The sequence below is a fragment of the Triturus cristatus genome, chromosome 10 (assembly GCF_964204655.1).
Source record: "Triturus cristatus chromosome 10, aTriCri1.1, whole genome shotgun sequence".
Classification (NCBI taxonomy): Eukaryota; Metazoa; Chordata; class Amphibia; order Caudata; family Salamandridae; genus Triturus; species Triturus cristatus.
This window is the reverse complement of record NC_140593.1, coordinates 874,186,410-874,213,287: the sequence shown is the minus strand read 5'-3', so window position 1 is coordinate 874,213,287 and position 26,878 is coordinate 874,186,410. Positions and strand designations below refer to the sequence as shown.

General features: G+C 43.3%; 1 protein-coding gene across 2 annotated transcripts in view; it reads left to right on the top strand.

The window, feature by feature from the left end:
- The window catches only part of LOC146796149 (retinoic acid receptor responder protein 2-like), a 177,593-nt gene extending 151,072 nt beyond the window's left edge, over positions 1-26,521 (top strand). For both annotated transcript variants that reach the window (XM_085628544.1, XM_085628545.1), the window contains one exon: positions 24,646-26,521. In XM_085628544.1, the coding sequence (XP_085484670.1) occupies positions 24,646-24,750 (105 nt within the window). In that variant the 3' untranslated portion in view covers positions 24,751-26,521. The remainder of the gene's footprint in view (positions 1-24,645) is intronic.
- Positions 26,522-26,878: the final 357 nt, after the last annotated feature.

Here is a 26,878-nt window from a genome sequence, read left to right as displayed (position 1 = left end):
TGTGGTGGGTATAAAAGGAATCCTTGAGTAAGATATTTACTTTACAATCACCTTCAGAGATGGTAATGACAACAGATGCTCGCTCCATAGTATGAGGAGCAACAATGTGGATCAAGAAGGTTCAGGGAAGATAGTCAGCGAAGGACAGGGTGATGTAATTAAATTGGAAGGAATTATCAGCAATTATTCAAGCAATAATACATTTCAGGAAGACATTGTCAATCCTCATGTAATTATCGAGATGCACAACACAACGACAATGTCATATATAAAATACAAAGGGGAAAGTCTGCCTCTCTCAGTCTAGTTGCATTGTGGTTTAGAGGTTGTGCAGAAAATCATCTCCTTTACCTGAAAGCAACTCACATCAAGAGGAAGGAGAGTATAGCAACAAACAATCTAGGCAGAGTATTTTATATCAAGTCAGGTGTTGTCTCTTAAACTCAAATTGTTGTCCAAATATATCAAAAGTTCAGGGAATTGCCTTGTTTGCCTCTAGTGAAGAAACTCAGCTCCTGAGGTTCTTCTCTCGGTATCAGGATCCAGAGGCATGGAGGGTAGGTGCACTATCTTCACTTTGGCCTCCTCTGCCGCTATATGCATTCACACCTATTCTACTCATCCCATGTCCACGTATGAAACTTCAGAGGAAAGCAGCAGAGGTGATAGTGGTAAGCCCGTTTTGGCCTCACCAGTCTTGGTTTCCCCTTTTAAGGGCCATGGCCATTCTTCCACCTTGGAGGATTTCGTTGTATCCTCATCCTCTCAAGTCATTGGACTGTCTCCCTCTTCAGAAACTAGCCCTGTTGGTCTGGAAGTTCAGTTTCGGGCTTCATAGGAGAGGGGTACCAGAACATCTAGCAGGAATCATTCAGGGTTCCAGATGTCCCTCTGCTTTAACATTTTCCTCCAAACATTGGCGGCAGTATGAGGGACGGTATGAGGAATGGTGTTCCAGTAGAATGCAAATTTAGCTGGCTATTACTATTTTAAGGGCTCAGTGGGCAGCTATCAAAGCATTTAGAGAACCATGGACTAACTCTAGCAAAGATTTTGATTAGGGGGTCAGACTTCTAAAACGTTTTGCTATTTAATTGCTTATATTTCGAACTATTGGTCCGCTGTGGTATCTGCCACAGGTCTTGAAAGCGCTGCAGGAAGTGTTTTGTGACCCACTGATTTTGGTTCATCTAAAATATTTGTCTTTAAAAATGGCCATCATTTAAGCTAGAAGATTAGTGAACTTGGAGTCTGATTATGTAAACCACCAATTTTGAAAATACTTGAAGATGGGGTTTTATTTAAACATAATCAGAGTTTTCTTCCCGAAGCAGCTGGCTTCCAAGAGAAATAAGAAGAAAGATATCTTATTGCAGTGTTTTTTCGAGCCCCCTTCATATGAGGAGAAATAACTTTTTCATTTGTTGGATGTAAGGAGGGCAATTTCTATTTATATCCAGCTGTCTGAGGTGTATGGGAAATTGGAGTATTTCTTTAGGAACTTTGGTGGCGTTAACCAAGGTCAAAAAGCATCCAATATTACTTTGAGTGGAATGATCAGAAAAACTACTGTACTGGCATATTCTTTGTCTAATATCCTTCTACCTGAAGGAATACAGGAAAAGTCCACCAGAGGGGTGACATCTCTTGTGCTGAGACACTAAGGATCTCTTTGTCTGAAATATCTTGAGCAGTCACTTGGGCTCCAGTTCAAAAGTTTGTTGTGGACTAATCAATTGAGTGTGTAATGGAGGGTACATATTTAGGGGAAAATGTGTTAAATGCAGTGTTTTCTGCACATAACATGCTGCCTTTGTGTACTGATTAAATATGGGTAAGCATAATTAGTATACTGTTTCAGTTGTGTTTCAAGATGGGTTGGTCGTGGGAGTTAGCTTAAGTTTGGGTAATCCTTTGCCCTGTTACTTTGTCAATGCTTGTTGTTTATTGAAGGCTATAACACATTTGTCAGTTAAGTGAGGATAAGGGTGGAGATGTTGCCTCAGTTACAGGTGTTCCCAGAGGTAACGAACAATAAGTAACATTCTATTAAGACCTCAGGCCTTTACAAGAGTAACATTTCTCAAGTGCACACACATCAAATTTTCCTTGGACGTTTGATGTTTTAACATGCACACACAAGCACATGCACACAAACAGGTATAATGTGTGCAGTAGCAGTGCAAGCTTCCTTGATAAACATGACATATTCCCGACACGGGCACGAAGAGTAAACGACACGGCAAAGCTGCCACTGCAGGAATAATCTAGTATGTGCAATGACTATAGCCCCGGCTTTGGATGCCATGGCTGAACCAATGACACACAGACTGGTGCATATCCAAAATCTCAATCATGGAGCACCACCACGCCAGGAAATCAGCACACCCTAAATGAAGAATGAGAGTAGTCGGCCCTTATGGACTAGGAACATGGGTCTCATGGGCTAGCGAACACCCCCCAACTGATTATCTCCAAGAATCCTCTCAGGTCACCAGGATCTTTTTATCTGCCAAATAGCGTAGAGGGGATGAGCATAATAATCAAAATATATCTGCCACAATTAGATTTCATTTGGAAAGGACCACTGACTCTGAATCTAAAATTTATAAGATTTTATTACAAACAAAAACAACTGAACATACAAACACCCCAGAACAAGGTGTAGAAGGTAAATGGGCACTAAAACAAAGGCAAGCCTACGCAGAATTCTCATTCGACTTAAGACAAAAAGAATCACTGATTCTAAAAGCATCAAGAAAACGATGGTTAGACTAATATCTATTTTAGGAATCATTAGTCAAAGGAAAACATTTCTATCCCTACACTGTCTCTAAAGTGACATCCCTACTTAGCATTCCCATCCCAGGCAAGAGAATCGAGAAAAAGGTGTATCAGAAGTGAAGACTTCCTAAGAAGTACATTCACGTAGTCAGAGCTCGCTCTAAAGTGCTCCTTCTAGCTTCGCGCCTAAACCTCATCTGCTCAACCCACGGGGCACTGTCCCTAATACTAAATCCCAAAATCACAGAACACGCCCCTCGCGGCACACCTCTTCAGCCAGGTCTTTTCTCTGTACTTTTCCACAAATTTGTCCTGCGTCCAACGACGGTTAGCTTGACCTTGGGTCCCAGGCACCTTCTCCGCTGGAAGTATCATCTCCACATTCCGTGCACTCCCCTGTTGGCTTCTCACAGCATCCTAACTCCTCAAACAAAGGCCTAGTCTCTTCAATGAGCTAAATGTCCTTGCACCTGCAACAGAAACATGGGAACGCGAAAAATAATTTCACATCTTTAAGATTTTACATTTCCCTGCAACCCAAAGCTTTTACCAAGGGAATCATTTTCGGCCTACAACAGTAGCTAACATAAGAAAATGAACAGGCCTTCTCTTCTAACGTATATGCGATCAGGTCTCTACAAAATCAAATACACTATTAAATCACACTCTAAGCATTAGTTCATTATTCTCATATGCGTAAAAAGCAAACTACATGTGTTACTTTAACATGGCGCACGTTAACCTACTACATTGCATTATACGAAAGCTAATCATTGTGTATTTCACTAAATACATTCACAATAACCTGCAACATTGATTTTTCACAAAGGCATTATTACATTTTAATCACCTCTATGTTAAACAATTACAGCAATACATTTCTATGGCACTTCTAAACATACATCGATTAATATGCGGGTGCTGACTAACAGTGAATATGATGCACCCCTATAATTTCAGAATCACATGACGCTCTATCAGTTCCCCCCTTTGATGACAAATGTCATCACACCATCACAAATTCATTCCCTTGGAGAAAGAACCGGCCTAAACAGTGCTTGTTGCCATTCTCCCCTGTTGGAACCTCTCCATTCTCTTAAGATTCTGATATTGACTGTCCTGCAGTCTAGCCATTCGCCTCTCACTCGCTCTGAGAGCTCTTTCAACTCTGTTTCCTCTGTACCACTTACAGGCTCTAACAAGACCCCACAAGCAAATCACACAAACCACAATAATAATAAGAGGCTTCAACACAAATCCAAGGAACCCTTTTCCCAAGCTCGCAAACCAATTTCCCAAACGATAAAATCCTTTTCCAATCTACTCCTATACGCCTTCCTCAGTCAGATCCGCAATCTCTTGATGAATTGTAGTGATGTTATCTATATATTTCTCCAGATCCTTGCTATTGTCTGGAATATACGTACAGCATTCCTGAACTTTCAACAATTTACAGACTCCACCCTCTTTTGCAAAGAATACGTCTAAGGCAAGACGATTTTGCAAAACCATCGTCCTTATCGACAACATCTCTCCATCCACCAACAGCAAAGACCTTGCAGTATTCATCGACAACTCATCAACAACAGTCGCCAACTTTCTTATCTTCGCATCATTCAAAATCATGCCCAAACTCGGTATCATCGCTCCAAAGATATCACCAATCACTGCTCCTGCACTTGCAGCTCTCCGTACTTTAGAATAATGTCCAGTCTCCAAAAGATTTAAATCTTCCGCATGATAAATCTTCGGGAAAACGATAGCCAAATAACATGTACCATGCCAATTCGCAGGCAACCTCACATAGGCATTCCTTCCGCACACATAATACACAGTTGGAATCACTTGCACCGGACCTTGCAAAAAGTTCTTAGCAGAGTCCTCCATAGTAAAGGTATGGTCACACGTACTCTGTCCCACGGAAACCTTCTCATAATAGGTCTGTGGACGTTTCACACACAACTTCGCCTTCTGCGTCTGGTCCAACGCTATGGGTCCATAACTTCCTTTAGATCTGTGCAATCTCTCCTCATCAGTCCAATCTACTGGGCTCTCACCTGTGTTTCGTGTCTGTGTCAGTTTTCTATATCTATCTTCTACTTGACCTATAAACTTCTTCTCTGTGTCTGACAATGAACATGTCAAATTATGTCGGTGAGCATAAGCCGTATCCAATTCCAAAGTCGGTATGAAATACTTCCGAAGTCTGTCTTCTGACTTGTAATAGTCATACTTATTCAAATGCTTATAGGCTGGAACTTCAGGTAGCACTGCATCGTAATTGGAAAAGAAATACTCAAACTGTCTTTGCTCATAAAAGATACTAAGCAATAAGCTGCAAGAAATTCCATAGGTCAGTGGAAGATGGTGGTATCTAATACCCTCATCTACTGAAGAAGGTAGCTGCATACACACATAACAGTCTTTCGCATCCATTGCATCCACATACTCATACAGCAGCTTCACATAAGCATTAAGTTTAAAATCACTTCTAGACAGATCTACATGAAACCTACGACTCTCTTCAAGTAACAAAGCTCTTTGAGCTCCTATAGTTACCTCTTTCTGGCTAGAGGTGGTAGGTGTAGGTGTCCCCTGTACCTCCCCCTCCTGCTCATGTGAGACAATATATGAGGCTACAACTATCGCAACTATAGCAACTATCACTACCCCTAAATTGATATTGATTGATTGATTGACTACCCCTAAAAGTGTACCTATCACTAATTTAGCTCTACGGTGGGTATTTCCAGCATCTGCCATCTCTGCGAAGTTCTCAAAATTTCAATTCAACAGGAACATGTAAGAGTCTCTTTCCCCTCCAGGTGTTGCCTTTCGAACCAGTTCAACCACCACCTTGAAGCTGGAAGTCCCCTAGCAATTTTGAGTTCCTTATTTACACAGTCCAAAAAAGACTTCCATAGCCCTCCTTCATTCATTTCGACGGAAAGTCCCTAATTTTGTTCTTCTTCCACTCGGGCCTAGGTTATCTTCTTCTTTTGGACCTTTTATGTATAACAAAGGGTTTACCTTCAGTCCAGAACGATATTCGCTCCCAAAAGCTCTAAAACCCCTTGCAAAATTTCAAGACGAAGTATCACCAACTCCTGATGTGGTGGCACGATACCAAAAGTCGGAAAAACCAGCGTTTCCAAAATCAACTCACAAACTTTACTCAGAAGCGGTGGATTCGGAATATTGAGAGTCAGTATTCCTTCGATTTCCAATCCTGGAACTCGCAGCAACACTTCTATTTTCAAGTTCGGAGAATTGCAGATCAACGTCAAGGATCTCAGCCTCCCTGTGCTCGGTATGCCTGGCATCAGTCACAGCGTATGTCCACTCTAGTGATGTGTACCTCTGACACAGCACTTTTGCTCTCCTCAACCTTCTCAGATTGCCTCGAACTTGCTCTTCGTCACTTTGCTCAGATTCAGACGTTTCAGAAACTGGGGCAAGGTCTCTTCCAGGTGCCAATCTCAAGTTTAACCGTCTCCGATTCACAGGCCAAACTCTTTCTGCTTCTGCGACACCTCTGCTCTCCCTTTGACTACCCTGTGCACTACTTCCCTCTTCGGCAGAATTTGACTCTACTCCACCCACAGCAACACCTTCTCCGTCTGAGTCAAATTCAGGGCCTCGGTTTGCACAACCCCTTTCAGCTCGATCTAGTGCACAACCAACTGCATCAGCAACCCTCACAGCTTGGCTTGCCCTCTCAGATGGCCCTGCCACCTCAGCTGGATTTTCATTCACGAGAGGGGCTGTATTTTCCAAGGGTGCTGGAACTCTGCGGGTATGGGAGGCATGCACCCAGTTTGGCAGTCCCCCACACATCACTGCTGTGTTTGTGACCAGTATTACTTGGTACGGACCATGCCAACGAGCGTCCAGGCAACTCTTCCTCACGTGTTTATGCACAAGCACCCAATCCCCTGGACACAAGTCGTGGCACAGGTCACTTGCGGCTGGAACAGCTGCTGCTTGCACCTGCTGTGACACAGAACGGACTACGTCAGCCAGGCCCTTACAGTAGTCGAGAATCAAGTCATCAGTGATGTTAATCAATGCAGTAGCAGGTATCGCTGGCAATCGCATCGCTCTCCCCATGAGTATCTCATGTGGTGACAACCCAGTTCTCCTATCGGGAACACTACGGAGGCTCATGAGAACTAAAGGTAATGCGTCGGGCCATTTAAGGGATGTCGAAGAACACACTTTTGCCATCCGTGCTTTCAAAGTCCCATTAACTTGTTCCACAATGCCAGAAGCCTTTGGTCAATAACTGCAATGCAGTCTCTGATCCACATTCAATGCAGCACAGAGCAATTTCATGATTTCACTATGAAAGTGTGTCCCTCTATCTGACTCCAAAGAGGTCGGGAAACCGAACCTCGGAATAAGCTCTCTCAGTAACAGCTTAGCTACAGTGAGCGTGTCACATCTGCGTGTTGAGTAAGCCTCCACCCATCTTGAAAAGACACATACCACCACTAAGATGTACCTCAACCCATTGCATTTTGGCATCTCAATGAAATCCAACTGCATCCTATTGAAAGGCCCTCCTGACCTCCCAATGTGGCTCAAAGTCACAGCAGTTCTCTTCCCTGCATTCATCTGCTGACATGTAACACACCTCTGACACACGGCTTCAGCTACTGCACGAAACTTCGGGTTGTACTATGCCTGTCGAAACACTCGCATCATCGCATCTCTACCAAGATGTACTGCACCATGTATCAATCTTGCCATTGGACTCAACAGACATTCTGGTAGCACAGCTCGTCCATCACTCGAAATCCACACATCCACATCTCCCTTTTGACATCATGCTCGTATCCATCTATCTCGTTCCTGATCAGTAACTTCATCCTGCAGTCGTTTTAGTTCCTCCCATGTATCAGTCATGGCTAACATCATGCTGAGATCGGTTCTTTCTTGGCTTTCTCCAGTATACCCTCCAGTAAATATGCAACCTTGCTCAGCACAAAACCGGGCAACTTCATCAGCATAACAATTTCCCAAGGACACAAAATCATTCCCTTTGGAATGAGCTTAACATTTGACAACTGCAATTACTTTTGGACATTGCAATGCTTCCAACAACTGTCTCACATATTCCCCATTTCTGATGGGCGAACCAGAATATGTCATGAACCCTCTCTGTGACCATAATTGTCCAAAATCGTGAAGGACACTAAACCCGTACTGACTTTCGGTATAAATCGTTATTCGAATCTGATCAGCAGCCCAACAGGCACGGGTCAAGGCGATGATTTCAGCCACCTGTGCGGAGTGTACTCCTTCTAAACAAGCAGCTTCAACCACCCCTGTGATGGTGCATTCAGCAAACACTGCTCTTAATCGACCAGCACTGTCTCTTAGACATGAACTGTCCACAAAGAAAACTTCATCAGGGTCAAGGAGCGGTTCATCAACAATGTCTGGTCTCGGTTTGGTGCTCAGTTCAGTCACATCAAGACAGTCATGATCCTTACAATGTTCATCATCGACATTTGGGATAGGCATCAATGTTGCAGGATTTAAAACAGAACACCTCTTCAAAGTCACATTCTCTGCAGCAAGGATGACTTGCTCATAACAGGTCGATTGATTGTTTATGAGGTGCTGTGTTTTAGTCCTTGTCATCAACAGTTCAACTGAATGTGGTACATAGACTGTAAGCGGATGTCCCATTACAATGCTCTCACATCTTTCAATACTGACACCTGTTGCAGCAACAGATTTGAGCCATCCGGGCAACGCAGAAGCTACTGGATATAAAGTAGCTGAAAAGTAAGCAACTGGTCTACGGACACCTTCATGACTCTGAGACAAAACTGCCAATGTGCAACCTTCCCTCTCGCAGCAGAATAGTGCGAATGCCTTGTTGTAATCAGGCATTCCCAAAGCTGGAGCGCAACACAAGGCTTCTCTCAGCCTCAAAAATGACCTCAAGCAGTCTTCGTCCCATGGTACCGGATCACTCACATCCTTGCGCGTCAGCCGTTGTAAAGGCTTCGCTTCAAAGGATAAATTGGGAATCCATTGGCGACAGTAGCCAACCATCCCCAAGAACATTCTGACCTCCCTCTGAGTGGTAGGCACAGGCATATTCATAATAGCCTCAATGCGATCTGGTGACACCTTTCTCTTGCCTTTCTCAATTCTGTGACCCAAATATTGCACTTCACTCAGGCAGTACTGCAATTTGCTCGGTGACACCTTGTGTCCATTCTATGCCAGATAATTCAGCAAGGCAATTGTATCGATCCTACAAGCGTCTTCAGTTTCTGACGCTACGAGCAAATAGTCGATGTATTGCACCAGAACGGAGTTCTGCGGCAACACAAGACCCTCAAGGTTCTTCTTCAAGATCTGATTGAAGATAGACGGGCTCTCCGTATACCCCTGTGGGATACGACACCACATTAACACACGATTCTCCAGCCGGAAAGCGAAAAGATATTGGCTCTCCTCATGTAGAGGAATTGAAAAAAATGCTTGGCATAAGTCAATCACTGTGAACCACTCAGCTTCGCATGGGATCTGAAACAAGATCACAGATGGATTCGGTACCACTGGACAACATGGAACGACTATCTCATAAATTTTTCGCAGCTCTTGTACAATCTTGAATTTCCCACTCGGTTTCTGTAGTCCCATGATAGGTGAGTTGCATGGGCTACGCATGATCTCTTTCTGAATTCCCTGCTTGATCATAGACTCAATTACAGGCTTTATCCCTGCAATCGTTTCAGGTGACAGATTATACTGAGGTGTCCTAGGAAATTCTACATTCGGCTTAACCTGAATTTTTACTGGGTCTATACCTTTGACCAATCCGATCTCTTCTCCACTGAGATCCCACACATCAATTGACACAGAATACCTCAGATCAAGTGGAAGTTCCTCCACTGTCAGCGCTGGATACATTTCTATACACACACGCTGATTTGCAACCTTAAAGGTCGCATCATCATACCTCATCTGTACTTCCACTCCCTTTGGGGTACAATAGATGGTGCAATTCAGCTTGCATAACAGATCTCTACCTAACAGGCAAACTGGACTTGAATCGCACACCACAAACTGGTGCCGATCTCTGAAAGTTCCTATTCTCACCGGAATTGGCTCCGAAAATGGACTAGTCAATTTCTTATTTGCTACACCGACAACTTGGATTGATTATCCCGAGAGGGGTAGGTCAGGGACTACTGCAGATCGTACAGTTGACCGGGTAGCACCAGTGTCAACCAAAAAGGTTGTGGGGTGACCATCAATGTCTGCTTCCACAAATGGTCCCCTCTGGTCCACCTCTAAGACTGCTCCAAGTGTGCAGTCTTCCTCCCCTCTCAGGCACCGTCATGCCAACGGATCTCGGTCAAATTCCTCACTCCCCTCAAACATAGGCATCTGCAGGTAAGTTCGGACTCCCTAGGTGGTTGAGGAACCTGTACTGGCGGAACACTAGGCCCCCCTTTGACCATCTTAGGTCAAGTCACTGTGGGAACCATTTCGGATATAGGTACCTGAACTATCTCTCCTTCTTGCTGTATTTGATTCAAGGGACACTCACATTTCCAGTGTCCAACCTGGTGACAAAGATGACACGCTGTGGTGTTTTTCAATGTCGCCACATCCATCCCCGTTTTCGGATCTATTGACTATCTTCCCTGACTCTGGGCATTCTGATTTCCTACTTGATTATTTCCTTGTTTTCTTCCCAACGTCCCTCCACTAGACTGTCCCTGAGCCATCTGCATCTGGACAAGCATCAATTTGTCTTTCAACTTCCTGTGCTTTGACTCTATCTCATCACTAAAGTACCTGGCATACCGTAAAATCTCATCCACAGGCCTGTTCTGCCAACAAATTAAATGCTGCTGTATCATGAGACTAACCTCTGGCCTCAATCCCAGCACAAACTTTGAAACAAACTGTCCCATGTCCTTTGTGTCTAGCACATCTAGTCCACTGTACTGCTTAAAACCCTTCAAAAGTCTCTCATAAAACTCATGCACCGTCTCTTTTGGCTCTTGCACTGTTCGATCTATATTTAACCAATCAATATCCTGAGGTGAAATTTTCGACTTCAACCACGTGATTACTTGTTCGAACTTCTTCATCACTATGGGTGACGGACCATTCGATATTGGGTCCCTGTCAGGCTCTGAGGTTGGCCACTCGACAGAAATTTTACATGCCGACCATAAATCACTCGTAACCACAATGTCAAACAATGTATTCAAATCGACCCACAACACCTTCGAGATTTTAACAAACCGATCAACTTGCTTGTCCCATTCCACGGGCTTCTCCCGTAACCGGGGAAAATCATTCGTAAAGGCAGCCAAATCACCCCTACTCCAAGGTACATGCACATATCCTCCATTCTGTACCTCTCGTAAAGGGAAATTCCCTACCTCCGTCACCCCCCACCTGGAGGTGGCGTCTCTCCTATCATTCTCCTAGAATTTTTCTTCTTGGACCATCTTTCTTCCCACTTATCAAGCATGATCCATGCACGCATTGCTATGATCAAATCCTTGATGTGTGTCCTCAATCCCATGACCCTTTTTTCTTCCAGTTCCTGATCACTGTACTGTAATCTATGACTTCCCTGCAATGATTTAGTTTTAGACAAGTCCACATCATACCTTTTAGCCAATTCTGACAACTTCTCATGTGCAGCTCGTGCCTTGCGAGTTACATTCTTCGCTACAAAGAGTAACTCATCCTGTTCATACATGCACGTCCTTTCAAGAGGCAAGTTCCCACTTATTATCTCATCTACTTCTGCTTTCAACCTTACAACATCTAACATCCTTCCTTTCAGAGCTCCCTTCAATATTCCCCGACAAGCTGCTCCATCTCGTTCATCATAATCACATTCCTGTTCCTGAGACCTGCTCTCTTCAGACATACTCATAGGAACAGAACGACTCACTACTGTGCCTCGTTCACTTTCTGCGGTTCTCTCACTCTGATTCTGGTTTTTCACTGGCGGTGCCCACATCCGCAAATCTTATCTTGACTCGGCCAAGGACTTCGTCCTCACTGGTCTCGCCTCTGCCTGTCCCCTAGAGGAGTCTGCTGTAGCTGGTAATGGCGTACTCCATTCTATAGGCTTTGAAGTTTGCTCCATTCCACTCACTGATCCATTTCCCTCGATCACACTCCTCACTCCTACAACTGACTGCACTGAACTCCCAACCTTCTCTTGATCTGGGTCGTAAACAGAAACAATAGGTCCAATAGTGACCGGTACCTTTAGAGCATCCGGTAACCTCACACCTCTCCCAGCCTCTGCGCTAGCTACAGGCTGATTTCTAGTACCCTCAGCTCCTGTCGAGATCTTCCCTTCTACTCTCACCTCTGACTGAGTCGGTGTTCTACTGGTCCCTTCTGACTGAGCCGATCTTCCCTCGCAAAGATCGGGATTATATGGAGGTGGTCTCTTGGATAACAACCTCTCTAGTAGACTATCGTCTGTATCACTTTCATCATCGTCCACACTCTTGACCTTTGAGCCATCTGTCTTTACCAATAACGGATACAACCTGTCTCCCTCTATTGTTTGCACTCTCCACCTTTTCGCTTCCATATCCCAGCTTGCATTCTGAAATGCCTAATCGACTTTTTCACCCTCTCCTGACTTCGATCTCTTTTCCTGTCATGTGCTGCTCTAATCCATGCATGCAGTGCTTCAAACTGGGTTTGTCTCGGCAAAGGTCGTAATGCCGCCATCACAGATTTCAACTGATACAACACTTCCAACCTAAATGAGCCATATCGTGGGAAAGCTAATTCTCCTTCACTCTGGGTCTTTTTATGCCAATTTTCAAGCCAAATTATGGTATGCAACCCCACATTTCTTGCCGTGTAATGCGCCGGAGTGGCCTCGGGAGGGGCCTCTTCTCCCCCATGAGTAACCACATGTTTGTCACCTCTACATAATTCTCGTAAAACTTTAAAACATTTCATGATGAACAATTTTCGATCACACACAATGTTTTCGTTTACTTCCTGATGTCAACCCCCACCAATAGCAACGCGACTCACACCAACCGACCTATCATAGCGCGGCACCTTCTGACGTCACCCGTCCTCCGCTCACAGCAGTTCCCCCCTTCACAATTCACGTCTCACCCTTGCATTCGTCCCACTCATATGCTGAAATAACCATTTGTCCCAAACAAGTTACTTCTCTGACTGTCCATCTACAGTCTCTCGAAATTGTCGACCTCGGTTGGCAACCGTCTGTCCACGACCGGCCAGATAATCACCTCTGATAGGTTACAAATACTCAATTCCATGTACAACAACCCACGACCAGCGTCGGTTCCTCACGCACTCAGACATTCGCTCCCCCAATCTCGGTCCAGGTGATCGATGACGTCTCACAATCCCCTTTCGGTGGTCAACAACATCTACCTTGGGTGTCTTCTACACCACAATCGCTTAAGCTACTCGTCGAGCCTAAGACTTTCCCGGGCTGCGCACGCTCACAGCCTGATCTCACAATCACGCATCACTCACTCCATCACGGCAAGACATCACACAACAAAACAACACCGCAATCTACAAACATCTCACCCTATTCATACTCACTCCTCCACAAACTGCTGCTTTCTGCCGCACTGCTACTCTCCGTCAGTCTCCATCAGCCGCCGTCGTCCACTGCTCGCCCTCCGATGAGTCACCATCACTTAACTTCTATGGGGCTGAAGGATCTCTTATCCTAATCTAGATCTCCCCTCACTATCGGAGATAACCATACTACTCTGCTACCAACTGATAGAGCCGGATTCTTGCCTACCTGGTTATCTCCAAGAATCCTCTCAGGTCGCCAAATAGAGTAGAGGGGATGAACACAATTATCAAAATATATCTGCCACAATTAGATTTCATTTGGAAAGGACCACTGACTCCGAATCTAAAATTCATAAGATTTTATTACAACCAAAAACAACTGAACATACAAACACCTCAGAACAAGGTGTAGAAGGTAAATGGGCACTAAAACAAAGGCAAGCCTACGCAGAATTCTCATTCGACTTAAGACAAAAAGAATCACTGATTCTAAAAGCATCAAGAAAACGATGGTTAGACTAATATCTATTTTAGGAATCATTAGTCAAAGGAAAACATTTCTATCCCTACACTGTCTCTAAAGTGACATCCCTACTTAGCATTCCCATCCCAGGCAAGAGATTCGAGAAAAAGGTGTCAGAAGTGAAGACTTCCTAAGAAGTACATTCACTTAGTCAGAGCTCGCTCTAAAGTGCTCCTTCTAGCTTCGCGCCTAAACCTCATCTGCTCAACCCACGGGGCACTGTCCCTAATACAAAATCCCAAAATCACAGAACACGCCCCTCGGCACACCTCTTCAGCCAGGTCTTTTCTCCGTACTTTTCCACAAATTTGTCCTTCGTCCAACGACGGTTAGCTTGACCTTGGGTCCCAGGCACCTTCTCCGCTGGAAGTATCATCTCCACATTCCAATGCACTCCCCTGTTGGCTTCTCACAGCATCCTAACTCCTAAAACAAAGGCCTAGTCTCTCTAATGAGCTAAATGTCCTTGCACCTGCAACAGAAGCATGGGAACGTGAAAAAACATTTCACATCTTTAAGATTTTACATTTCCCTGCAACCCAAAGCCTTTACCAAGGGAATTATTTTCGGCCTACAACAGTAGCTAACATAAGAAAATGAACAGGTCTTCTCTTCTAACGTATATGCGATCAGGTCTCTACAAAAGCAAACACACTATTAAATCATACTCTAAGCATTAGTTCATTAACTCATATGCGTAAAAAGCAACCTACACGTGTAACTTTAACATGGCGCACGTTAACCTACTACATTGCATTATACGAAAGCTAATCATTGTGTATTTCACTAAATACATTCACAATAACCTGCAACATTGATTTTTCACAAAGGCATTATTACATTTTAATCACCTCTATGTTAAACAATTACAGCAATACATTTCTATGGCACTTCTAAACATACATCGATTAATATGCGGGTGCTGACTAACAGTGAATATGATGCACCCCTACAATTTCAGAATGATATGACGCTCTATCACTATCACCCCCTAGTGGCTTTACCACCATATGCCAACAAGCAAACATGTCCAGTGGAGACCAAGGGCTTACCATGGTTATAGAACCTCAGACAAAGCATCCTCTTAATGCAAAGCTGATCATTCTTCTCAGGCCGTGCTGCTTTCAGATAGAAGGGAGCTATGCCTGGGGGGATAGTCCCAGTGCTACCTGCCGCAGGGTCATTTTTACTTGAACGGGGTGATACACTCTGGCTACGAGTTCAGATTTCTCAAATCTTAAATTCTTGAGAGTTAGCATGAATGAGCATACTCAATGACCTCAATGGATTTGATGTTCTGCAAACTTCAGCAGCAATAACAATACAGCAAGAGACATAATTGAAATGATAAAAAAAAGTTAAATGAATAACACAAAAACATAACTTTGGTAGATGAATGGCTGACTGAAGCTGAGGAAAAGCCTTCTGATGTGCCCAGAGTACATAAATGAAGGCGCTTGGAGGCGGTTTCCTATGAGCGAGTATTGTTCTATGAATGCCTCTACATCTACCAGGAACGTAGGTGCATTTAGACTTCAGGTTACAGCCCTTTGAACAATGTGTAACATTTACCCTGCTGTGAGTGAAAGCTCAACCCAACCTCCCAATGTATGAGTCACCCTCAAAGTGAGTGAGTGATGAGCTCGCTGCAGGTTTTCTCTCTTTTTTCGGACCCCCTGGATTTGCATTGTTTTCCTCTCAATTCTCCAAGCCAATCTGATTTCTTCTTTGGTCTCCAAAATGAGCCTGCTCTACTTGTGTTCACTGTTATATTTTGGCAATTTTCAAAGTAACCTGAAACAGTTGTGGCAGGGTAAACAGGAAAGCCTGTACACATATGTCACAAGCAACAGCGTGCATAGGATTATTGTAAATTAATACATGGTGACAGGTAGGGATGTCTTTTGGCATGGGCGAGCTGGGAACAGGCCCAGGGCACCAACCTTTAGAGGGGCCACTGAACACTCTGCATGAATGTTCTGCATGCAGCACTCTTCTTCTGACCAGGCTCCGGTTATTTTTCCTAAACTGCTTTTAATCTTTTTTTCTTTTAATACACTGCAGGCACCGTGTGTAGTACTTATTTACTCCGGCAATGTCACCCCCATCTCTCTCTTACACCGTGCCATCCCGCATGTTACACCCCATTCCCTCACCACCTTGTCACCAGTGTGAAGGAGGTAAGATGTGGGTAATTGAGGGGGGCTGAGGTGGTCCAGAAATGTTTGTGGTCAGAGGCAGTCACTGCATGAGGTAGCAACAGGCCTGTGAATAGAAACTGGACCCCTGTTACTTCTTGCTTCAGTGGCTAGGAGCAGCCTGGGCACCAAATGTGATTCCGCCCAGGGCGCTCTCTGAGCAAAGGCTGGCTCTGGTGACAGTGGTGTAAAATAAGAGTGGATGATTTGTCTAGAGTACAATCCGGTTGAATTTGCCTTGTAGTGAGTGAAGACTTCATAGAGAATACTCTATTTATGGAAAAAAAATTGCGAGAGGAAGGATTTTGTTTATTCAGAATGTAGGACGACGTAGATGCAGGTATCCAGGAAAGGCTCGGCTAGTGTTAAAATTATTTTTTCAAACATATAATGCTCTACAGTCCTCTTTCTTATGGCAACCTACACTGCCTGTTTCTTTAGCTTATTCTTGCAGCTTCGTTTTCATACCTGCTTTCTCCCTTTGCCACTGATTTCTTGTCTTCCTCTCCCCCCTTGCTCCTCCGGTTTCTGCCTCTCATTCTCTTGCCAGAGTCTGATGATGGAAAATAGGTCCCAACCACCGCAAATAAACATGAAATTATGTTGAGAAAGAGTTTTATAAATCAAGAGTGAATTCTGGAAGAGTGTGTGTGTGTGTGTGTGTGTGTGGGTGTGTGTGTGTGTGTGTGTGTGCGTGCATGCGTTTGCGTGTGTGTGTGTACAATTACCCAAATTAACGCATACTTTTTGATCCCAACCCAAAAGGGAAAACCCCGCGAATCCACCAAGGACCAATATTCCTGGTTTAACAAAGACTGTAGGGAAAATTGCTGGGCTTTAATCAAAGCAATTAAGGGAAGAAACAAAACACAAGTAAAAATTGCCAGCAACTCCGATAAAGCAGCTCAAAGAGAGGCAAAGACAGCTTGGGACGAATCACGATGGGAGCAATTGATAGATACATGTTTATCCAAAGTTAACAATCTTTTTTGGAAATTGGTCACCTGGGGCAGCAGATCAGGCCCACGTCCACCCCTGAGCCACATCACTAGCCAAGCTTGGTTTAACCACTTTAAGGGGCTTTACTCTGTCGAGGGAGTCAGCCAGGAGGGGGAACCAGTAGGGCAAATTGGGTATCCATCAGGGGATGAGTACTTTACAATTTTGGAGGTAGAAGCTGCAATAAACAAAATAGTCCCCACAAAAGCTGCAGGCCCAGATGGCCTGCCCGTTGACTTATTTCTGGCCGACCGTAGCCAATGGCCATGTTAGATCCTATTGTTATCAAACGCCATAGCCGAAGGTGCACCTGTCCCAATGTCGTGGAAATCTGCCGAAATCGTTCCCATCTTCAAAAAGGGAGCAACGGACGACCCTGCCAATTATAGACCAATAAGTCTGATCGATGCTATGCAGAAGGTCTTTGGCCGGATGCTTCTGCATAGGGTCCAGACATGGTCTGAGGAAGGGGACATTCTTTCACAGTTCCAGGCAGGTTTTAGAACAAAGACTGGGACAATGGATCAAGTATTCAGATTCCTTCTAATCTATTGGAAGGTTGTGGTCCTAGACAAAGGCAGTCTTTATTTAGCATTCATCGATCTGAAGACTGCCTTTGACCTGGTTACAAGGTCCAGGCTATGGGACACCCTTGGTGAACTGTGTATACCCCACTTTGTTCTCAATTTATTAATCAGGCTGCAAAGGGGAACTTTGCCCAGGTTAGGTGGGGAGAACAGGGCCAACTCACAGAGCGCATTCCTGTCAAGAGAGGAGTAAGGCAGGGATGCGTTCTGGCACTAACTCTTTTCTCCCTTTACGTGAATGGAGTAGTGGACTTCCTCTTGGAGGAGCCGACAGATTCACCCACCCGGGGGGGGGGGGAAGATACCAACTTCGTTGTTTGCGGACGACACGCTGTTGATATCTAAGACCCCCGCGGGGTTACAGCGTTTAATCAACAGATTTCATCTTTTCAGTGAGAACCGGGGCCTGATCATAACTGCCAACAAAATCAAATTCATGGCTTTTAAACCCCATAGGACTTGCAGGAATGGTCCTCTGCTAGGTGGGACTCCCCTTGAAAAGGTAGACACCTTCGACTACCTAGGCGTAAGATTCTCAGACAAAATGTCATGGAGACCCCACCTAGACAGGATGCTGATGGCTCACAAGCGTACGGCTGGAGCAATAGTAAAAGTACATCACCTTTCCCACACTAGGCCTGTAGCCCCAGTGCTCCAGATATATGACCCCAAGGTGGTTGGCGCTGCCCTCTACGGAGCCGAAGTTTGGGGATTTGACAAACTAGATGAACTTCGTAGATTATAAAATAAATTCCTAAGAGATCTAGTAACAGCACCAATGTACATCCCCCTTACACCACTACTAATGGATACGGGCAAGCGATCAATTAGTGATGTAGCTATGCTGCGCCCCTTACTCTTTTGGGCTCGCATTAGGAGGACCCCTGAGCTTTCTGCCTACGCAGAGTCCCTCACTGAGATTATCAGTCTCGACACTGAGGGAAAAATTGGCTGGATACGCAAAATCAAGAAAATTCTATTTGCAATTGGGCTCCGTGGTTGTTGGGCCAGTCAGGAACCCCCAAGGAGAGAGGATCTCAAAAGTCTGTACAGGGAATGGGTGGATCAACAAGAGATCAGAAGATCCAATGTGGTAAAGCTAACAACTGAATTTTACTCCCATAAGCAAAGTAGATATCATGAGCCTTACCTCGACTTAATCAAAGTATCTAGAGACAGAGTACTCTATATGCACTTTAGATATGGCCGTCTCTCAGTGGGTGAAATGCTAGTAAAATGGTCCATAAACAACGGAAAAGTATGTCCCAGCTGCAAAGCTCCTGAGGAAAGTATAGCCCACCTACTGTTTGCCTGCCTGGCGTATAAAACACCACGGAGAAAATGGCTGACCCCACTCTGTCAGCAGCCTGGTACACAGGACCATCAGGTTGCACTCCGCATTCTTAGGTCAGACTCTAGATCTTTTTTATCTTACTGTGTAGCAAAATATTTGGGCCAAGCTTGGCGGATACAGTGGAAACACTTTCGAGGAAGACATAGGTTCCACCCTGTAGATGTCACCCAGGATTGCAAGCTACAACAGTACTGTTGTCAAAATCGTCATGCACAAGCACTTTATTGTTTTTAAACCTTGGTAATTAGTTCGAATAACTGAGAGCTTTTCCTTGTATTGCACTGTGTTTATATATAATGATGAATTATTGCTTGTTTTTAACTAGATTTTAAGATGATTAAGTGTAAACTTAACAATGTATTATCTTTCATTTTTTAAATTCATCGGCTATGTTACCTCTGTTTTTATGCAGCTTTTATGACTTTTATGTCGAAAAAAAGCTTGTGATGATTTTATATATATATATATATATATATATATATTCAATTATAGGAATACTCCATTCTTTCTCGAAATAGACATCCAGCACTCCAAGTCAAAGTTTTTGGCACTCGGTCTTTTATTCCTTACACACGAGGAAAAACATCTACGCGTTTCAGCAGACTCACGCTGCCTTGTTCACGATGTTTGTGCCCATTTTTTTTGACAATAAAATACCCGACATTTCATAGGTAACATCAACAAGGGACTTGACACATTGCATCCCACTATTTGCTCAGTACACTCTGGCGGCCATTTCTTAACATGTATATATACTTGTGTTAACCTATATTGCACAGCTAATTCGTTACCTCTTTCTTCCTTTTTACCATTTCCCAGGAATTTATATTAGAGAATATTATTCCTCCAAGTATTTATACAGGGAATGAATAGGAAGAAATATAAAGTGCAAGTGCAGACAAGAAGTTTTATCCGGCAAGTGCCTTAAAAACATTGTCATTCAAAGTGCTAGTGCTTACTGTGCAGATTACGCCCACAGTCCAAATTCTATTTAAAAACAAATAATTACTATATGTAACTAGTTATTAGATATCTGTTATTAGGCGAAAACACCATAATTTCCTTATATACCTTCTATACAATAACTGATTAGTCAATATCACTTAATCTGATGATTAAAATTTAAAGTGCAAGTGCTTTTGTAAACCTACACAGTTGTTCGGACAAAGTGCATATTTGTTCCCTTCCATCCAATACACCTAGATAAAACAATATTACATATCCACATATATTTGCAAACATTAGGACCGGCGAAAAAGTAAACAAACATATTCCTGTAGAGCAGTTATTATGTGTCATAGTCGCTACTATGTTGACCAATTTTTACCATTAAAAACAACAAAGGGGCAAAAAAAAGAAAAACCATATCCTTAATGGTTAATCATGTGTGCAGTTCTCTGTTACTCATTTTTCTTCATCAGGTTTCTCAAGACAGACACGTATAGAGATCCTCATCCACATTCAACCCTTGTGGCTCTTTGCAATTGAATTCTAAAATAAAGTATGTTTCCAATTTTCTCAATTCCTTCTCCCTGTCTCCTCCCCTCTTTCTCCTCGGGACTTCAGCTATACAGGAATATTGGAGAAACAACGGATTACTTTGGTGGTGGGTCTCAAAATGACGTGCTATGGGGTACGTTCTGTCTCGATTTACGATCGCCCTTCTATGTTGTAAAATACGTTTAAATACAGGGAGAGTTGTACTCCCTATATATATTTTTGGGCAAGGGCATCGTAATAAATAAACAATAAAACTAGACTTGCAGGTCAAAAAACTCCTAATTGTAATCGTTTTGTTAAAGAATGTTTTTAGAGTAGTGCAATTTACGCCATGTTGGCACGCTTTGCACTTCGGGCATTTCTTGAAGCCCGCTTTCTGGTGTAACCAGGTAGGAGCTTGTCTCTTTACCTCCTGATACTCACTTTTTACAACTAGGTCTTTCAGTGATTTTGATTTTTTATAAGTGATCTCAGGGTGTTTCTTTACCTTGGAACCTAAGACAGGGTCGTTTCTTACTAAATGCCAGTGTTTATTAAGAATGGATCTTATTTCTTTATGCTTCTCACTGAACGTTGTTATAAATCTAGAGTTGATGCAGTTTTTATTTACATCTTTTTCTCTCTCTGATTTCCTCTGTTTGGTTCTAGATGGTTCGAATAGGATTTTCTGTCTATCTAAATTCCTTGCTTTAGAAGACGCCCCCTTGATTACAGTCGGGGATACCCTCTCTGTATGAATCGGTCAGTCATCTCTTTCTCTATTCTGACATATTCATCCTGGTTGCTACAAGCTCTCCTAGCTCTGAAGAACTCTCCAAAGGGGATGCTCCTAATCAATGCTAGTGGATGGGCACTCCCTGCATGGAGTACTGTATTTCCGGCAGTGGCCTTGCGGAACACTGAAGTCTCCAGTTTGTCCCCTATAGGTTTGACCCGAATATCTAAAAATATATATATATTCACTGAAAAAACCATAGGTTTCATACATGTTATAGTTAGCTGGAAATTTTACTGATAAAAAACCAATGAAATTCCCCCGTTATAGTTACTGTAGGCAACTATAACTCACGCGACCGTAATCCTCTGCTGATGCTAATACTGTATTTAGACACTTATTTGCCCATGTCTTCTTCCATTAAATTTTAGCTATACATATATTACAAATATTTTTTTTTCATAAAGACACATATGTCATCAGCACAGGATTACGGTCGCGTGAGTTATAGTTGCCTACAGTAACTATAACGGGGGAATTTCATTGGTTTTTTATCAGTAAAATTTCCAGCTAACTATAACATGTGTGAAACCTATGGTTTTTTCAGTGAATTTGCAAGGTTTTTTAAATGCTAATTCCTAACTATAACGTGTGTGAAACCTATGGTTTTTTCAGTGAATTTGTACGGTTTTTTAAATGCTAAGTTACTTTACGCCATTCGTGGCGTGTGCGCCCACTAAACGCAGTTCGTTCCGTGCGCGCACGGTGCGCTTCGCGCACCGTGCACGCACAGTGAGCACGCGGTGCGCTTCGCGCACCGCGCGCCCACTTTACGCAGTTAGTGCCGTGCACGCACGGTGGGCACGCGGTGCGCTACGCGCACCGCGTGCCCACGTTACGCTAGATGGGCCATGTACGCACGATGCGCTTCGCGCACCGTGCGCACATGTAGGACATTTTATGCGCTTCCTTGTGATAGATAATCTGTTGAAATTTTTTGGGGAAATGCTGTGCTCATAGAGAGAGTATGTATTTTTTTTTTTTATTTTTTTTTACCGTACGCGTACGGTAAGCGTACGGTAAGCGTAATCGGCGAAATTTTTGAAAAATAAAAAATTACCGTTTTTTGCCTTGGGGGATCTTTGAAGACTCAACTAACATGGTTATGTGCATGGGCGCTGTCTAAACAGCCCCTTTATATGTTTTTGGCATTTGTTTATCAGCTCCCCCCTCAGAGTGCGAGAGAGAAAATGGCGGCCGCCGCTTCCTGGTTTCGACCGATTCGAATGTTTACTAAGATCTAACAGCCAATCAGAATCGCGCTCGCGCACGCCACCATACGCGCACGGTAAGCGCACCGTAAGCTGCCACAGATATATATATTGATTTAAAGGCTATTTTCTCAGATTCTACTGAACAGATTTACACCAAACCTACAAAAGGCACTTCCTTGACCTGGGGACTACCTCTCTGCCAAATTTCATTAAATTCTGTTCAGCCGTTCGGGCTGTAGCCCTGTCTAAAGGTCCTATGGAAAAATGCATGGGAAAAACGCGTTTTGGGACCCCCCTTTTATCTCAGCCCCCGCTTGACGAATCCCCCCGAGACTTTCAGGGTAGGAGCGGAGCGTAGCGCCCCACCTATTTTGAAAAATTCGCGAGGATTCGTCGACCGGCGCCAAAGTTATTCAAAATAGAATGTTGCGGATTTCCTATGGAAGCGTGGTCCTAACTATAACTACCTACTGGCGACCGCCAGTAGGTAATATATATATATATATATATATATTCACTGAAAAAACCATAGGTTTCACACATGTTATAGTTAGCTGGACATTTTACTGATAAAAAACCAATGAAATTCCCCCGTTATAGTTACTGTAGGCAACTATAACTCACGCGACCGCAATCCTCTGCTGATGCTAATACTGTATTTAGACACTTATTTGCCCATGTCTTCTTCCATTAAATTTTAGCTATACATATATTACAAATATTTTTTTTTCATAAAGACACATATGTCATCAGCAGAGGATTACGGTCGCGTGAGTTATAGTTGCCTACAGTAACTATAACGGGGGAATTTCATTGGTTTTTTTATCAGTAAAATGTCCAGCTAACTATAACATGTGTGAAACCTATGGTTTTTTCAGTGAATTTGCAAGGTTTTTTAAATGCTAATTCCTAATTATAACGTGTGTGAAACCTATGGTTTTTTCAGTGAATTTGTACGGTTTTTTAAATGCTAAGTTACTTTACGCCATTTGTGGCGTGCGCGCCCACTTAACGCAGTTCGTTCCGTGCGCGCACGGTGCGCTTCGCGCACCGCGTGCCCACGTTACGCTACATGGGCCATTAACGCACGATGCGCTTCGCGCACCGTGCGCACATGGAGGACATATGATGAGCATCGTTGTGACAGGTAAAATATATGTTTGATTTTGTACTTATAAACCATGCACAAAAGATGCCCTGCGGGCACCTTTTGCACACGGGGTGGGGAGAATGAGGATATTTTTTTTTTTTATATATATTTCTTACCGTAAGCGTAATCGGCGAAATTTTCGAAAAAATTAAATTTGCCTTTTTTCACTTCGGGGATCGTTGGCGACTCCCTCAACATGGCTAGGTGCTTGGGAGCTGTCTAAACAGCCCCTTTACATGTTTTTTGACTTTGTTTTTCAACCCCCTGTCAGAGTGCGAGAGAGAAAATGGCGGACGCCGCATCCTGGTTTCGACCAATTCGAATGTTTACTAAGATCTAAGGGCCAATCAGAATCGCGCTCGCGCACGTCACCGTGCGCGTACGGTAAGCGCACCGTAAGCGCACGGTAAGCGCACTGTAAGCTGCCACAGATATATATATTGATTTAAAGGCTATTTTCTCAGGATCTACTGAACAGATTTACACCAAACCTACAAAAGGCACTTCCTTGACCTGAGGACTACCTCTCTGCCAAATTTCAAGTAATTCTGTTCAGCCGTTCGGGCTGTAGCTGTGTCTAAAGGTCCTATGGAAAAATGCATGGGAAAAACGCGTTTTGGGACCCCCCTTTTATCTCAGCCCCCGCTTGACGAATCCCCCCGAGACTTTCAGGGTAGGAGCGGAGCGTAGCGCCCCACCGAGCTATCCAGCTCTTGGTCACATATATATATATACCAGTAAAGAACTGAAATACAAAAATGAGTGTCGGTATCCACCACCTGTAACCACTGGCACAAACTAAGCACTGCGTGTAGGTTTGTTGACAGAACTGAGAACCGCTAATATAATGGATTCCTTGAGTCCTGTGATATACAGTGTGTAAGTTTGACATGACCAGCAACTGTTGTCAAATTCACCAGTGTTATCAGAAACAATATTTGACTCAATGTCTTTGTTTCCCACAGGAGAGGAAAAACCTACAGCAGCAGAAGTGTGAAGCCATGAAGAGGGAGGCAACAGAGCACATGATTGGACAATTTTCTTTCCTTAAATCAGCACCGCAAAAGTAGCATAAAACATCTGCTCTCAGAACATGAGTTAACTAGATTTTCACAGCAACGATAACCTAGGAGCTCTGCCCTGAGAGGAAAGTATATATTCATTGTCCGCTTGCAAAGCACAAACACCCGTAACCCCTGCTCTCAGAGTCTGCGTAATCTAGGATCTCTACTTCCTAAACACGAGTAATCTCTATTTTCAGCCCATATGTAACCTAGCATGTTTCACTTTTAACACAGGAATAACCTAGACCTTCTGCTCTTCAGACATGAGTAACCAGTGAACTCGTGAACTGGTTACATTAGTGCATGGATAACCGAAGACCTCTACTCTAAAACACTAACCAACATGAGCATGTTAGGACATAGGACCTCCTAAACTTCTAGCATAGCTGTTTTAAGGTGTACAAAAGTGCAGATAGATTTAAAAAGCTGCTATATGTTGATCTTGTATTTGTTTTAATCAGCGGTTCAAATTCATAAGCATTACTGAAACCTTTCAGAGTTAACAGAGAAGTGAAAAATTGACCCAATGTCAGTTGAAACCAGAATGCTTCTTATAACACTAAAAATAATTTCATCGAGATGAATGATCTGCAGTGCTTCTCTTGGTTTATGTCATCAATGGACTTTTGCTACTTTGAACATGACCTCTTACCAATATATGTGGTCATTTGTATCCTATATGCTTAAGCATCCAAATGGTGGTATTTAATGTTAGTGCTGCACCCCACCCATCTTTCTCTATTTTGCGGGCAATACATAGTCAAAAGACTTTAAGAACAGCCAAGAAATGTAAGAAAAAGGATTCAACAGGAATTTACCACCACAAGCCTCTATGCTGCCCAACTTGGGGAAAGGGGCGGTACTGGTGGTGAGAATCCAGCTAAACTGCTGGCAGTATCACTGCCTCCACCTGTGGGCTATTTTGTGATTTGAGGGGTGAGACTGGTCTGAGCTGGCAGTAGTGTCCCCTGCCCAGTTTACATCTCTAGGCCTATAAAATGCCAGGGAATTCATCGCGTGAACTGATGGGGATGCGTAGTATGCCATGGGACGCTTAGAGTCTGTGAGACCAGGGGAGAGAAATAGGGTGCCTGCAAATTATTAACCCAGGTGACAAACCCCTTGGCCATGGGGAACGACCAGGAATTGCAATAATTTGTGCTCTTGTCCTGCAGGCAATTAATTAAGAAGTATCATTTATTTAAATGTTGATTCCATTTCCACCCCCCCCCCCCCCCTTCAGGACATCAAATACTAAAAAAGAAATGTCTGATGAACTCCAAAGGAAGTCACTTCATTTCAGGTATTAATTCCAGTGGTCTTATATTTGATTATTTTGAATAACTTTCTGTATTGCCTATAATTAGTTCCTTAATATTGTTAATGAACAGCATTAATTTCCTTACTGGTAACGCATTATAACATGGGAGAACATTTGGTAATTGGATGGCGCTGGCACAAATGCAAGACCACCAGAAACTCAAATCTGTTTGATTTACATAATTTGATACATTGTGTTGCTTGGTATGAATTTTTTGTATGGATTATTAAAGAGTGGTATTGCAATACATTTATGTTGATGATAGTACCTGGAATGTAAATCAAGCTTTTGAATGTGTATGTTAGGAATTAGAGCATTGCTCCCGCAGTAGAGTTTACCTCCCGAATGCTATGAATTTATTTCATTTGCAATTAATATTGAATTTAAAATAATGTCACATGTTATTCAAAATAATAAAATATAAATGAATTTGAATTAATAAAAAAATGAATTTCATTGAGTGAGCGTTTCTGAATTTGCCGTAGACCTTCCCAACATCATTTTTCAGTAAATATCAGAAATTCCCTTAGTAATACCACATTTGAGTATTGTAGGCTTTAGTGAATCTCAATTTTCCAGCATGTTGGGGGGATGCAACCACATTTAAGAATGCAAATCTGGGCATTAGGAAATCTCTGAAAGTCACAACACACTGCAGAGGAATGAGGACAGAAACCCATGTATTTACTAGGAAAGAGGTGCATTCAGCCCAGTTGTGCCAGACCACCATGTCCAGCAAAATGAACCTGAAGGGCAGCTTATGGAGGCAAAATATTTGCTTGGCCGTAAGCAGAGGTAGATAGCCATGGCCCA